The sequence below is a fragment of the Octopus sinensis genome, linkage group LG13 (genome assembly GCF_006345805.1).
Source record: "Octopus sinensis linkage group LG13, ASM634580v1, whole genome shotgun sequence".
Classification (NCBI taxonomy): Eukaryota; Metazoa; Mollusca; class Cephalopoda; order Octopoda; family Octopodidae; genus Octopus; species Octopus sinensis.
The window spans coordinates 25,490,818-25,506,831 of NC_043009.1; the positions used below are offsets into that span (position 1 = coordinate 25,490,818).

The 16,014-nt window shown below is 37.6% G+C and overlaps 1 protein-coding gene across 3 annotated transcripts in view; it reads left to right on the forward strand.

Moving 5' to 3' along the window:
- LOC115218658 (periodic tryptophan protein 2 homolog) overlaps nucleotides 1-16,014 on the forward strand; it is a 103,473-nt gene that overhangs the window by 77,161 nt on the left and 10,298 nt on the right. For all 3 annotated transcript variants that reach the window (XM_036508231.1, XM_029788585.2, XM_036508230.1), the window contains 9 exons: nucleotides 896-1,039; nucleotides 2,436-2,571; nucleotides 3,824-3,950; nucleotides 6,801-6,876; nucleotides 8,069-8,230; nucleotides 9,378-9,585; nucleotides 11,523-11,671; nucleotides 13,987-14,285; nucleotides 15,635-15,815. In XM_036508231.1, coding sequence (XP_036364124.1) covers nucleotides 896-1,039; nucleotides 2,436-2,571; nucleotides 3,824-3,950; nucleotides 6,801-6,876; nucleotides 8,069-8,230; nucleotides 9,378-9,585; nucleotides 11,523-11,671; nucleotides 13,987-14,285; nucleotides 15,635-15,815 — 1,482 coding nt within the window. The remainder of the gene's footprint in view (nucleotides 1-895; nucleotides 1,040-2,435; nucleotides 2,572-3,823; nucleotides 3,951-6,800; nucleotides 6,877-8,068; nucleotides 8,231-9,377; nucleotides 9,586-11,522; nucleotides 11,672-13,986; nucleotides 14,286-15,634; nucleotides 15,816-16,014) is intronic.

Below are 16,014 nucleotides of genomic sequence, written 5' to 3' on the forward strand. Positions count from 1 at the left end.
TAATTATTGCGGCTTTTTTTTTTTAAACAAATTTTGTTCAACAAAAACAGTAACAGTATTTAAGAAAAACCTCTTTAAATGACAGTCTGACCATCTGCCAAACAGATGAGATGCAGGAATTGAAGTAGATGGTGAATATACTCCAGAATAATCATTTAAAGATGTTTTTGTTACATGTTGTTATTGTTTTTGTTGAATAAAATTTGTTGAAAAAAGCCACAATAATTATGCACCAACCCAGTAGATGTGAAGATATTTTGGGGCATAAAATCTGTTCAGAAAAGCAAATGTATTTTGAAATCCGAAAATGTTTCTAGATTCTGTATTCTTTGTTCTGGTGGTCTCAGTCTATGCTGTGCCACTGGTTTTAAAGTTGGTTGCTCTGAAAAGTAGGTTCAGTTTCATGCAAAGGAACTGCTTGGGCTCTTAGAACATTTGCTCCAGCTTACTAAGTTTAGAATGTAGTCTTACTGGGCCACAGGTTGACTTCTACGATTTCTGAACCACATGGCTCCGGGTTCAGTCCCACTGCATGGCACCTTGGGCAAGCATCTTCTACTATAGACCTCAGGCCAACCAAATCCTTGTGAGTGAGTTTTGTAGAGAGAAATTAAAAGAAGCCCATCATATATGTGTGTGTGTGTGTGTGTATTTGCATTTGTCGCCTCCCCTCCATTGATTGACAACTGCTGTTGGTGTGTTTACATCCCCATAACTTAGCAGTTCAGCCAAAGTGATCAATAGAATGAGTACCAAGCTTAAAAAGAAAAAGTACTGGGGTCAGTACATTCAACTATAAATTCTTCAAGGCAATGCCCCAGTATGGCCAAAGTCTAATGACTGAAACAAGTGAAATAAAAAAAATTATAATTTTCTTTTTTTTTTTGTTTTACAGGAAGTTTGCTGTTGCTAAAGGGGACAAAGTCCTTTTGTATAGTGCTCCTTGTAAACAAATGAATTTCAACCCCTTCAGACTACTACGAACCCTTTATGGGGCTTATGACGACAATGTTTGTATCGATTGGAGTTCAGATTCACGGTCAGTGGATTTTTATTTTTTTGTCTGTTTTCTTGGTTTTGTTGTTGTTTAATAATCTTTAACATGAGTGAGTGTAGGGGGACCCCTGATGGACAGTGTGGAGGTTTAGGTTTGATCCTTTGGATGCGTAGTGCCAAGTTAAAATAAAGGTTGGATGCAGGTGAGGGTCGTTAGTGGCTATAGGTCAAAGATATTGGATAATCTTGTATGTTGTGGGGAAATGTGGAAACTGATGTTTCAAGCAAAAAGCGTTTTTTGCAGAGTAAATTCTATCCTAAATAATTTAGATTTATCTCACCAAAGAAGGGCTTTGATTGTAAATTAATTTCGCCAAAATATATCCCCTCTTGCAAGCTTAATTAAATGACTCTTACAGATTCTGGTATTTCTCAGAGATGTCGGCTAGTGTATAAAGAGTAAAGACCCCCTCTGGTCATGAATGACCGTGGGATTGCACCTTCAAGGCTCGAGTCTGGGCAAGGTTGTTTGTGGAAGACCAGCATTCTCCCATACATACCCAGCATCCCTTCTCCATTCCCACCAATGTTATCCAAGAGGAAGAGGCAAAGGCTGATACAAATTGGCACCAGTGACACCACAACTCATTTCTACAGCTGAGTGAACTAGGGCAATGTGAAATAAAGTGTCTTGCTCAAGGACACAACACAGCTTGGTTCGGGGATCGGTTGATGTACATAAGAGAGATAACTCTGCTGCTTAATGTTATCAATGGTGCATGCTGGGTGAAAATTTGACATTTGTTAGCCTGGTCACAGTTTGGTCATAAGTGTGCTCAATCAGGCCTGAACTAGCACGAATCAACATCGCATGATTTTCATATACATAATAGTGGTGGATTGGCAGGATTGATAGAGCATTGGAGGAAAATGTTCTGTGGCAGTTTCTTATGGTTCCGTATATTCTGAGTTCAAATCCTGCTGAAGTTCCAACTTTGCCTTTCATCTTTTAGGGCCAATTATATATAATACCAGTTATGTACTGGGAAAAGAATGTGGTGTCAATATAATTGTCTGTTTCCCCTCCTCCTTTTAAACTTTGAGCCTTGTACTTATTTTAGAAAGAATTGTATGTACACACACGTATACATGCATATATACAAACGCACATTTTTGCACTCATTCAGTGTCACACGTTTACATATACACATGTATACATACTCAAACTCACCCAGCATTACACACTCAGTATCACACACATATATAAACATACAAACCCACATATGGCACACTCTTGCACATACACATATACTTGCTGCACTCACTCAGTGTCACACGCATACACACACACATTGTTATTAGAATTTATTTATATTGAATATATTTTGATTTTTTCCCCCTTCTTCCATTTGAAAATAAATGTTTATTTTCCTTTCCAGTGTTCTATGTGTTGGTTCCAAAGATATGTCAACCCGTGTCTATGGTGCCATCCGCTTCAAGAATCTCATCATTTACACTGTTGGAGGTCATTCAGACAGCATAGTCGGTGCCTTCTTTGAAAAAGATTCTATGAATGTATCCTTTTTGTCTTCTACCTTTCTTGTATACAAACACTCACACAAACACATAAACCTGTACACATAGGAAGGGCGTCCAGCCATAGAAACTATGCCAAAGCAGACTGGAGTAAAGTGCAACTCCCCAGCTTGCCAACTCTGGTCAAACCGTCCAACCCATGCCAGCAGGGACAACAGATGATGATGATAGTCAGAACTATACACTTATAAGACACATAGATATAATCAGAGACAGACCACGTTATACATACATATGCCCACCTGTGCATATATATATATATATATATATATATATATATATATATATACATATATATATATAAATGGTATGAGGGTTATACACTTATGAAACACACAGTCATAGTCAGACCCCTGTTATACACCCACACAGACACATAAAAAGCACCTATGCTGGTGACACATGGAAAGGTACCCATGCTGATGATAGATAAAAAGGTACCCATACAGCTGACATGTAGAAGATACCCAGTCTACTCTGTAAAGTGGTTGGCATTAGGAAGTGTATCCAGTCATAGAGACCAAGCCAAAACAGGTGACTAAAGCCTGGTGCAACTCTGGTTTACCAGTTCTGGTCAAGCCGTCTAACTCATGCCAGCATGGAAAATGGGAATTAAATGATGATGATGATACACTGCATATATAGCAAGTTACACATTGATTTTTGCTGCCTGATTTCTACATGTGCATATGCACTTGTGCAGTTAGTCTGATATTGTAACAAAGGAGATAGTATTGTAAGAATAGAGTTTGGGGGAAAATGGAAACTATTTTAAAATCATTCCGTTGCCATTGTCGTTTTAATGTCTACTTTCAGCAGTAACATTGAATGGCTGTGAGGGTTCACCTGAATGAAATGGGAATCGAAGGGGTCCATAGGTAAAAAAAAAGCATGAGAACCACCGGTCTAGACTGTAACCCCTGCCCCCTGAAATTGCCGACCTCTGTTTAGGTTAGAAAAACAGGTCCAAAAATTAGGGGCCATCTTTATTTATCGTCTGCCTTCCATACCGGCAGGTGTTGGATTGTTTGACAGGAGGATTCAGAGAATGCATCAAGGCCCAATGTCTACATTGGCTTGGCTTCTCCAGTTGGATGCCTTTCCTAATGCCAGCCACTTTACAGAGTCTACTGGGTCTGTTCTTGTAGTGTCAGCACTTGAGAAGTCAATAAAAATGTAAAATTTCCTTCTGAAATAGTTTTGGAATTCCTTAACTTGTCTTTTTGTTCAGCTTTACACAATAGCAGCAAATGGAATTGTGAATTACTGGGAATGTAATACTGGGTTGGATGGACTGGAATCTTACAGAAAAGAAAATCAAAAAGATGCTGAAGATGTGGATGAAGAACAGTCTACAGGTACCTTTCTGTTCTTCCTTTTTTTTTTCAGTCAATCTTTTTATATTGGTATCTTTTTTGGTTTTATGCTTCAATTTTTAAAATTAAAAAAATTGAATTTTTGAGCGTTACGGCTCTGGTACTACAGACATGGGATTAGAATGTCACAGAAAAGAATCGCAAGATGGATTCTTCAGACTGACAGGAGACTTAGGGGTAGACCAGGAATGAAATAGTTGGATAATATCCGTAGTCTCAGCCGATCACACTTGAGAATCCAGCCAGGAGGTTAATGATGGTTACTTCAAATAGGACCCCGTTGAGGAAGTACCTAAAGACTCTCCCTGCCATGGCCCTACCAGAAATAATGGGTGGAGAAGATGAATGGATGGGGTTGGGGTAATAGGTGAAAAGAGGCTTTCATACCTTTCCTGAATGTATTTCTAATGTAAATGAAGCAGTGCTCTTGATGATAGTGGAAGTCATGTGATGATGAAGATGATTAAGCTAGTGTATGTGTGTATATGTACAAGCTCATCTTTAAGTGGGGAATGGTAAATTATCTAATATTCCAATGACATACAAATCATGTAATTATCTTACGGACTCTTAAGATAAAGTGTTGTTGATGAGTAAATGCTATAAGCATTTTATCTTGGCACTCTGCCAGTTCTATCAGCCTCCATCCTAAATATAATTATAATAACGACTCCTCTCGAGGCACAAATGCACGCTTTTGGTGGTACTGTTGAATTCATCCATCCTTTAATATTTCAAATTCTTAATTTTATCAATTACAAGATCATATGAGACCTCTAGTGGTGTTTGAATTTCAAATGTTAAAGGGGAGACAATCGAATTCCATGTGGCAACTCTGCCTCATAATACAAAGGGAGATAATTTAATATATCGTAAGGCAGTTTGTTTAACGCTCAACCTTGAGATAAAAAAGTAGATTGACAATACAACAGGCATTTTTATGTGGTGTGCTACATAATAATAATATTAACCCTTTAGCATTCAGATTAGGTAATGCTTATATATTTGTATTGAATTAATCATGAATTATCATGTAGATTCTGGATTACGATAACACAGTAGTTTATTTTTAGAATGACATTGCAGGATAAGTGTGAGGGGCCTGATTTGGCCAGATTGAACGTAAAGCAGGTAGAAAAAAAATCACCCAGCATACTCTGTAGAATGGATGATATTAGCAAGGGCATCTAGCTATAGAAGCCCTGCTGAAGCAGAACAGCTCTCCAGCTTGCCAGCTTCAGTTAAACCATCCAACCCATGCCAGCATGGAAAACAGACATTAAACGATGATTATGATGATGGCTGGCTTAAATGCTAAAGGGTTAACAATGGTGAATGAATACCACCAGGCATCTTTTGTTTCCCTCATCTTCGTCACTCTTATTGAATGCTGTTTTGTATTTGCATACGTCATATCATGCAATATGAAGAAAAAATGAAGTGAGTCCAGGGACTCATAAGGCTGGTTAATTGGTTTCCATATCTTATAAGTGACCAAGATCGCAACATTCTCCCTGAACAGGGTGTCAGTCCATTGCAGGTCTTTTCTTTTATGGTAAAGTGGACTGGAATATGAAATGAAGTGTTTTGCTCAAGAACACAATGCACTGCCCAGTCCAGGAATTGAAACTGCGATCTTGCAATTGTGAGCGCTATGCTCTAACCACTAGGCCTTGTGCCTTCACCTCGTATCACTTCATAAAGGGAGATAATAACAGGTTAATTTAATGAGCAGATAATTCAGTTGTTAAACAAATAAATTATCATTGTTGAAACCAAGAGAATTCCATTCATGTGATAATGATAGCAATAGTTGGAAGCAATCTGAGTAATATGAAAGTAGTAAAATATATTTTTAATTTTAGCTCTATTGATTTCCTATCGAATTCAGAGTCAGCACTGCGGGTTAAAATGTTTTGTAAATGGATATGTCTATGTAAACAAAACAATTGAAGATAGAAAAATAGTCAATGAGTGTAGATGCACATTTCAAGAATTATTGCTCTCTCATCAGCTCAACTATCCATGAACACATTGCTTAAATATCCACTTCGTTTAGTAGTATAACATAGCTGGATAGGTCAATTTACATATTAAACACATTCCTGACAACTTGTGTGTGCAATTCTATATTTAAGAAATGAGGAATTATGTACATTATTTACATTTGACGGATATTTATCCTCATCTTGTTTATTGTTAACACAACATTTCAGCTGATATACCCGCCAACCTTCTTCAGGTGTCTTGGGGAAATTTTGAACCTGGGTTCTCATTCTTAAGGTATTTTTCAATGTTGTTATTATTATTGTTATTGTTCAGGTCACTGCTTGGAATCGAACTCGGAATCTTGGGGTTAGTAACCCGTGCTCTTAACCACTATGCCATATGCCCGTGGGCAATTATGTCGAATGTAAATAATGTAACTTGTATGTGCATATTAATTGCTGGCAAGAATGCAGTGTTTCACTTTGCAACCATAACATGCTCTCTTAAGTAAATATTATGGTTGCTAAACAAAATACTGTGTCCTTGCCAGTAACTAATAAAATGTGTATACTAAGGTGGCGAGCTGACTGAATTGTTAGCACGCTGGGCGAAATGCTTAGTGCTATTTTGTCTGTCTTTACGTTCTAAGTTCAAATTCCACTGAGGTCGACTTTGCCATTCATCTTTTCTGGGTCAATAAATTAAGTGCCATTTGCGTACTGGAGTCAGTCTAATTGACTGGTCCCCTCCACAAAAATTGCAGGCCTTGTGCCTAGAGTAGAAAAGAATAAAATGTGTATACTGATAAATTTCAATGTTGTGCTTGTAAATTTTCTGTTACAGAGACCCAGAAACGTCGCCGCCAAGAAGAGGAAGATGACCGTGTGAAGAACAAGATCATTTACAAGAAAGGTCATAGGTGAGGAGACATTCCTTCTGTTTACTCTACAACTATGTCACAATTGTAGTTCCCTGTGGAGGAGAGGAAAATACTGTCAGCCTGCGGATGAGTCTTTTTGATGTATGCTTTAGAGAAAAGCAGAGAAAATTAAAAACAAAAATGGTTGTTTAGTAACAACCATTTGGTGAATAGTCTTGCTAGCACAGCAATTGCAAAGGAATGCAGCATAAGCAACGTGTTATTCTGAAAGGAAGAATAAAAACGAATGAGTGTTCTTTCTAGATCAACAGCAAAATCGTTTCTATGTATGCTTTTCCATTAGGAAGGACAAGCAACCACAGAAATCATGCCAAAGTAAACATTGGAGTGCAATATGGTTTTGTGACCCATGAGATCCTGTCAAACTATCCAACCCATACTGGCATGAAAGATGATGGTAATGACAATGACAGTGTATTATTATTATTATAAGTGCCAGTGATACACTGGGGTTGATGTAATCGACTAGTCCCCTCCTCCTAAAATTTCAGGCTTCGTACCTATAGTAGAAATAATTATTGTTGTTATTAAGATTGTAGAGAGCTAGCAGAATTGTTAGCATGCTGGACAAAATGCTTAGAAGTATCTTTCCCATCACTATGTTCTGGGTTCAAATTCTGCTGAGTTCAACTTTACTTTTCATCCTTTTGGGGTCAATAAATTAAGTAGCTGTGAAACACTGGGGTCAGTGTAATTGATTAGTCCCCTCTTCCCAAATTTCAGGCCTTGTGCCTATAATAGAAAGGATTGTTGTTGTTGTTAAGGTAGCAGAACTGTTGGCCATTCACAAAATGCTTAGTGGCATTTCATTTGTCTTTACGTTTTGAGTGCATATTCTGCCAAGGTCGACTTTTCCTTTCATTCTTTTGGCGTTGATGAAATAAATCCCAGTTAAGCACTGGGCTTGATGTAATTGACTCGACCCATTCTGGCAAAATTTCAGGCTTTGTGCTGTAGAAAAATTACCATTTTTATTCTTACCCATGTGCTATAGTGTACCCTATCAAAAACCACTTTCTTCATTTATGTGTGTGTTTGTGTGTAGCTTTGATTGCAAAAGTGAGCTTCTTAAGCGCACAGCCTTATTTGCACCAATATATTAGAAAAAAATAAGTATGTGAGGTTATTTTCTGTTCTAAAGCCATTTTGTTTTGTTTCCAAATGATTTCAGATGTAATTTGAAGCTGTCAAGAGACAAAGGAACTTCACAGATGGCAGCCAAACTGACCAGTGTTGCTTTCCATAAGCTAACTAATTTGCTGGTGACTGGCTTTGAAGATGGCTGTTTCTTCATCCACGAGATGCCCGTTGCCAATCTCATCCATTCCTTAAGGTGGGTACAGTTTTTCACTCATCAATACCTGATACTCTCAACTTGATCTTCTGTTTTGTATTCATAAAATAACTCACATAATGATGGCAGAACAATGGAGGAGGCCCCCACCAACACCCTCTTACATTCATATCTTTTGTCTTTTATTATCCCAGTCAATACAGTGCAACTATATATATATATATATATATATATATATGACCTGCTGTGCTTGAGGAGACCTATTGAGTCAAGTACATCAAAATCAAATCACAATCAAATGGAAATTGTAGTTGTGGTCCCCATGCTGGCTGCATGTAAAAAGCACCATCCGAACGAGGCCAATGCTGGTGCCGCCTTAACTGGCTCCCGTGCTGGTGGCATGTAAAAGGCACCATCTGATTGTGATCGATGCCTGGCCCCTGTGCCATACCTATATATATATATATATATATATATATATATATATATATTCTTTTATTTGTTTCAGTCATTTGACTGTGACCATGCTGGAGCACTGCCTTTAGTCAAGCAAATCGACCCCAGGACTTATTCTATCGATCTCTTTTGCCAATCTGCTAAGTTAAGGAGACGTAAATACACAGCATCGGTTGTCAAGCAATGGTGGGTGGGACGGACACACACACATACGACTGGCTTCTTTCAGTTTCCATTTGCCAAATCTACTCACAAGGCTTTGGTCAGACCAAGGCTATAGTAGAAGACACTTGCCCAAGGTGCCATGCAGTGGAACTGAACCTGGAAGCTACTTACCACACATATGCATATATACATAGGGCCATATATATATATATATACATACATACATACATACATACATACATAGGGCCATATATATATATATATATATATACATACATACATACATAGGGCCATGTATATATATATATATATATACATACATACATAGGGCCATGTATATATATATATATATATATATATATGATGGATGTGGGTTCAAGTCCCATGGCTGGTTGTTGAGTAATTTTTCCACTTTGTAAGTGTAATTTACCCAGTATTTTTGCTGTTCTAATGGCAAATTTGCGTTCAAAAAAATATCTAATTTGTATCCTTCAATATGTGTGTGTGTGTATATATATATATATATATGATGTGTGTGATATAATGTTATAACCTGTATTTTCAGTATTTCCGACCAGTTAGTTGGTGCCGTGGAATTCAACAAGACCGGAGATTGGATTGCTATGGGCTGTTGTGGTCTCGGTCAGTTACTGGTATGGGAATGGCAGAGTGAGACCTACATTTTAAAACAGCAGGGTCATTTCAACAATATGACCTGTCTGCAATATTCTCCTGATGGTCAGTTTATTGCGACCGGTGGTGATGATGCGAAGGTCAGCATAAATTTTTCTTATCTTTTATATAAAATATTCTCTATATTCGTAAAGTTTATTTGCCAACAGAATGTAGCAGTCCTATACAGGACGATGTTACTGTTGTTTTAGCCCCTGGAAAACATTATTCTTCATAGGATTGCCATATTCTGTTGGTATATAAACATTACCTTCCAGTACTGTTCCTGTATGTCTCTCACTAAGAGATTTAAAACAAGTTGTTTTTCTCCATACGAGATCAGCAGTTATATGTCACTTAAAAAATATGCAGTATTTGCAAGTAGAGAGAGCTTTCGTCTCTAGCTTGTGGTTGTCTCACACTGAGGATGGATAACATCCAGAAACCTAGGTCTGTGAGTATCACGTAAGGCTAGAGACGGAGTGATGATCTCCTTTGCAAATGCTATACAAACACAAACTGTGTGTCAATAGATACCTAGAGAAGATGTTTTCCATATAAACATTGCCATCCATTACTGTCACTGTATATCTCTTGCTCAGAGATTTGAAACAAGTTGTTTTTCTCTATTCTTTACGTTTTTATTTATAATTCTTCAATAGCTTTTTTTCTTATATATTTCTTTATATAAAGGCACATGGCCTTATGGTTAGGGGATTGTGTTTCTGATTGTGATATGGTTTCAATTCAGGCAGTGAGCTGGCAGAACTGTGAGTATATTGGGCATGGTGCTTAGCGGCATTTTGTCCGTCTTTACGTTCTGAGTTCAAATTCCACCAAAGTGGCTTTGCCATTCATCCTTCCAGGGTCAATAAAATAAGTACCAGTTGATCACTGGGGTCGGTGTAATCGACCTATACCCCCCCTCCATAATGTGCCAAAATATGAAACCAATACCATGGTTTCAATTCTCATCATGGTCCAAGCCATCTCTTATTGGGAAGTAAAACTTCCAAAGACTAGGTGCTTGTACAAGTCATTTGGCATGATTCTTACTGATGGATGCTCTTACTAACACCAACCACTTCACAGGGTGTTAACCCTTTCAATACCAACTTGGCCGTAACCACCTCTGGCTCTGTAATACAAATGTCTTGTTTCCATAAGTTCTGAATTAAAATCTTCCACCAAACCTTAGTCATAATTTATGTTCCTAACACTAGCTGAATGATAACTAAGTTATTTTACTAAATTCTTTGTCATGTTTAAAATTAATTGAAAGAAATACAGAGCATCTCAACAGAAATATGGTAATAAAAAAGTTAAAGGTGCATTTTCTCATAGCACCAACAATAGACCAAACTTAAGTTAGTCACAAGCCCTAGAACTTGTGTGACCCAAGATTCACCCAGTTTCCATGACATACAAGTGGCTGAGATAACATTTCCCCAATAAACAGGATGTCATCCTGTTGCAGGATTTATTTCCCAATGATTGCTGGAACTCTTTTACAGCTGAATGCACTGCAGCAATACGAAACGAAGTGGTCTTGCTAAAAAACTCAATGCTTTGCCCAGTCTGAAAATTGAAGCTGCAATTTTATAACCACGTGCACCAAGCCCTAACTACCAGACTGCTTGCCTTTAAACCCTGGAGAGGTTGAGTAATCCTTAATGGGGCAAAACTAGAAAGAGCTCATAATTCTATACAATATATAAGTATATTTGTCCTTTCCTTGAAGAGGTTTGTAGTAACAATACATTTTGAAGCGATGCATTGTGGTGGTTCAACTCCACTTTGAGAGCGATTCTGATAGCCTCAGTTTGAAGAGGGCAGTTGTCCTTTTCAGAGGGTCAGTGTGGTACTCCACATCAGAGATTGTCACTATGGTTAAAAACCACCTTTGAAATAACCATCAAAGTATCTGTTTCATGGTATGTGTATCATTTTACATGTTATGTGTTTAAATATATATATATGAAACAAAGTTACCTATGTAAACAATTCTAAATTTGTAAATTTTTTCAATTTATCTCAGGTGAAAGTTTGGAATGTGATGAGTGGCTCCTGTTTTGTAACATTCTCTGAACACACGGCAGGTATCACTGGGGTGACCTTCAACCAGCAAGGACAGGTGGTGCTTTCTTCCTCATTGGATGGAACGGTGCGAGCATTTGATCTGAACCGGTGAGGGTCTTTTACCTATTTCAGTATTTGATAGCTTCCACATTTAACAAGAGTTGTCTATTTAACCCTTTTGTTACCAACCCAGCCAAAACCGGCTCTGGCTCTGAAGTACAAATGTCTTGCTTTCATAAATTTTGCATTAAAATATACCACCAAAACTTAGTCACAATTTATGTTCCTAACACCAGCTTAATGATAACTAACTTATTTTACTAAATTCTTGGTTATATTTAAAATAATTGAAAGAAACACAGAGCATCTCAAAATAAATACAGTAACGAAAGGGTTAACAGCTATTCAAATTGCTAAAATGATTCAGGTTAAATCATAGATTAGGCAGTATTTTTACATTAAATAATACCTGTTCTGCTTAGCATCCATTGTACAATCTCTCTGCCTTCCATCTTGTTTTTATTTTGTGCTCTGTATCCTAAGATGTTTGAGCATAAAGCATATTTCTCATTCTAAAGGGACTTGAAAGATTACTGTGGCAGGATTTCCATTGCTATATTGACAAAGATTTGCTGCAGAAGATTTTTTTTTGTTTCTCTCTCCATTTTTTTATCTCTACCTTGCCTATTCTTCCTGCAGAAGAGCATATGTTCGAAATGTAAGAGACTTAGGACTTTCCCTTCTATTTTTCCTGAGTGTAAACCTAATACAGTATTTTTTTCACCTCATCTTCATGTACTTTTATTTTTGCACCATATATATATATACTAGCAGTATCGCCCGGCGTTGCTCGGGTTTGTTTCGACCCGCTGGAATTGGAATTTTTGAAAAGTAAAAATTTTGCATTATGTAGCTTGTTATTCTCTTCAAGTGAACATTTTTCTGGTTGAAATACACTGAAAAGTGGCGACACAGCAGTGAAAAAATCGTAAAAAATAGGGATTTTCATAGAAAAAAGCACCTTTTTGATGTAAATAATTTTTGGTGTTAACATGGTCCGATTTGAATTTTATCTTCTACGGAAGGAAGAGCAACCCTTCTATCATACTCTCAATTTTGGTCAACTTGCGCCGCAGGGTCTCAGAGGAGATAGTGTTAGTTGAAGGCTACCAAACCTGGCGCACACAGACAACTTCAGCTTTATATAGAGAGAGATAACACACACACATTAATACACATACATACACACACACACACACACACGTGTGTATGGATGTATGTATATATGTACACCTGTCCACTTCTTGCCATATTTTTATCCTTCACTTCCTACACACACACACACACTCACACACACACACACTCACACACACACATGCACACACACACACACATGCACGCACACACACCACACACACACCTTAGCTTACAATTTTCTTTCAACAATTGACACTGTCATATATGTATATGTTTGCATGTCTATGTGTGTAAAGAGAAAGTGTGGTAATAGGCGGAGTAAAGCCTTTGAAGTGAGAGAGGGAAATCGTAAAATATTGAGTTTTCTCGAATTTTTGCTTAATTGGGGGTGAAATTGAAAGAAATTTATATGCCATGACCGAATGGAATGTACTTGGAAAAATCATAGGTAAACTCCAATGGAAGAAATTGTGTGAGGAGTAAATCGTTATGTATTTATTTGTTTCTGTTTGCTCTGTATTTTTTTTGAGTAGTGGTTTAAGGTACACTTGTAAAGAGAAAGTAGGAGAAATTATGGTAATAGCAGGAGTGAAGCAGTTGAAATTAGAGAGGCAAATCGTAAAATATTTACTTTTCTCGAATTTTTGCTTAATTGGGGGTCAAATTGAAAAAACTTTATATGCCATGACCCAATTGAATCTACTTGTAAAAATCATAGGTAAATTCCAATTGAATAAATTCTATATTGTAGAATTGTATTAAAAAGGAACATGGGAACAGGCAGAGAAAATCTGCCTTTTATCATAAGAGATATATATATATATACACACACACATATTTGATTTTAGTACATGTTTTGTAAGACTCCTTTACGTGAACTCAGGTTTTAAAATAGATGTTGTTATCTCTTGGTAGGGTCATTATGCCAATAATAAATACACACTGGTTCTATTTCACTTCTTTTATTATTTGTAGACTATTCATTAGCATATAACTAATTAACTGTTTAAATAATCATCAGTCATATTCTATCAGTCAATCAATGAGCTAAGTTTGTCAAAGCCCTTTCATTGTCAATGACATCATTGACATGCCCTCTCTATTCCATATATGTCTGTCTGTCTATCTATCTATCTATATATATATATATATATATATACATACATACACACACACACATAAATGTTTGCCCCTTTTTTTCAATTCCTTCACTTATTTTCTTCCAGTTATCGAAATTTCCGGACATTTACCTCTCCACAAGCTGCCCAGTTTTCCTGTTTAACAGTTGACCCCAGTGGAGAAATTGTGTGTGCTGGAACTGTGGACTCATTTGAGATTTATGTCTGGTCCATGAAAACTGGACGTCTGCTCGATGTATTGTCTGGACACGAAGCCCCTATCTCTGACCTTAGCTTCAGCCCATCTCGAGCATTGCTGGCCAGTGGTTCCTGGGATAAAACTGTCAAGTTATGGGACATTTTTGAAAACAAAGGAGCAAGGGAAACTCTGACTTTAAATGCCGATGGTAATTATGACACTTAATTAAAATTCTTTATTTTTATGTTGATTCATCATGTCAGGTGAATGGGCTGGAGGTGTAATGACATGCTGTCATCAGTAGTAGTACTGTAAAATTAACCCTTAAACAACAAACACCATGAATTGATGTTTCCAAATGACCTCCGAGCCATCTCCTTTCTCAGATGCATCTAAGCATAAGTAGCTCTTATTGATGGGAAGAATCGAGTTGCAAAAGGAAGATTTATACAATGATGAAGAAGAAATCTGGGATTATATTGTCTAATATGTCCTTTTATTTATTTTTCTTTTAAGATACTAGAATGTGATTTCAGGTGATTTTCTTGTTGTTTATAACGAGACAAGCAATCACCGTGGAGACTTCTTTGTTAACACATGTACAGGAGCAATTAACAACGGAGTGAGGATACACTAATGAAGTTAATGAAATAATAGTTTCTGTTACCCTCAACAATCTAATTAGTGCTGAAGGTGGCATTGACAGAAGTACAGTATGAGTTGTTACAGTGAAGGATGGGTGGAAGAACTCATGGGTGCTGTTAGCAATGTTGGCAACAAAGAATCTCTTTGCCTCTGTAAAAGACTGATCTCTTTGTGAAGAGGTTGCTGCTGTGTTAGTGAAGTATGGAGAGTTATAGAGAGAAGGGAGGTAAATAGGGGTTCGTTGGAAATGTTAATGCTGCTATTGCTGTTGAGCAAACGGTCTTCGTCCCTGTGGTGGGAGAAGTCCGAAATGTGGTCCTTTGCTATTCGTAAGACCTGCAGAAGAGAAAGCAGGTCAACCCCCGACACCGAGAGCATCGACGGATGGATGAGTGCGCATCTAGGCTCAGCGGTTGCGTAGGAAGTCGGGGACAAGAAACAGGAGGAAAGAGTGAGAGAAAGTTGGGGCGAAAGAGTACAACAGGGGTTTCCACCCACCCCCTGCCGGAGCCTCGTGGAGCTTTCGGTGTTTTTGCTCAATAAACACACAAAACGCCCGGTCTGGGAATCGAAACCGCGATCCTCCGACTGCGAGTCCGCTACCTTAGCCACTGGGCCATTGCGCCTCCACTGTTAATGCTGCTGGTGGTTGAGCCGCAACAGAATAACAGTTACATAATAACTATTGCAGCCATGTTTGAATTTCTGATTTATGTGGCTACCTTAACATTACAGTTTATATCCTTGTTGTAATCACATGTCATCATTTCACTTTGCCATCATCTCACACCACTGTCATCTCACGTCGGCTTCATCATGCATTTCTGTCATCATCATCGTCTCATGACACCATCATCATCATCATGCATAATATACTTCATTTCTCTGTCATCTCCCCCTTTTCTTTTATAGTTTTGGCTCTTGCATTTCGTCCTGATGGGGGTCAGTTGGCCGTTGCAACTCTCAACGCTTCTATAACATTTTGGGACTCACAGTCTGCTGTCCAGACTGGCTCAATTGAAGGACGACATGACTTGGGTTATTTCCGCAAACTGGAAGACAAAATAACTGCCAAAAAATCAGCAGCTGGACAGTAAGTTTTTTTTTTTTTTTATCTTTTAATCTATGTTTACCAACTCTGTTACTTTATTTTATTGTATTTTAAGTTTTTTATTTCTATTTTCTTTCTCTTGGCTTTTCTTTATTTGTTCTTCATAGCTTTATCTCATTGCAAACTCTGACCAGTCATTAACGTTTAGCAATGTTTGAACCAAATTAATACTGAAAGGGAT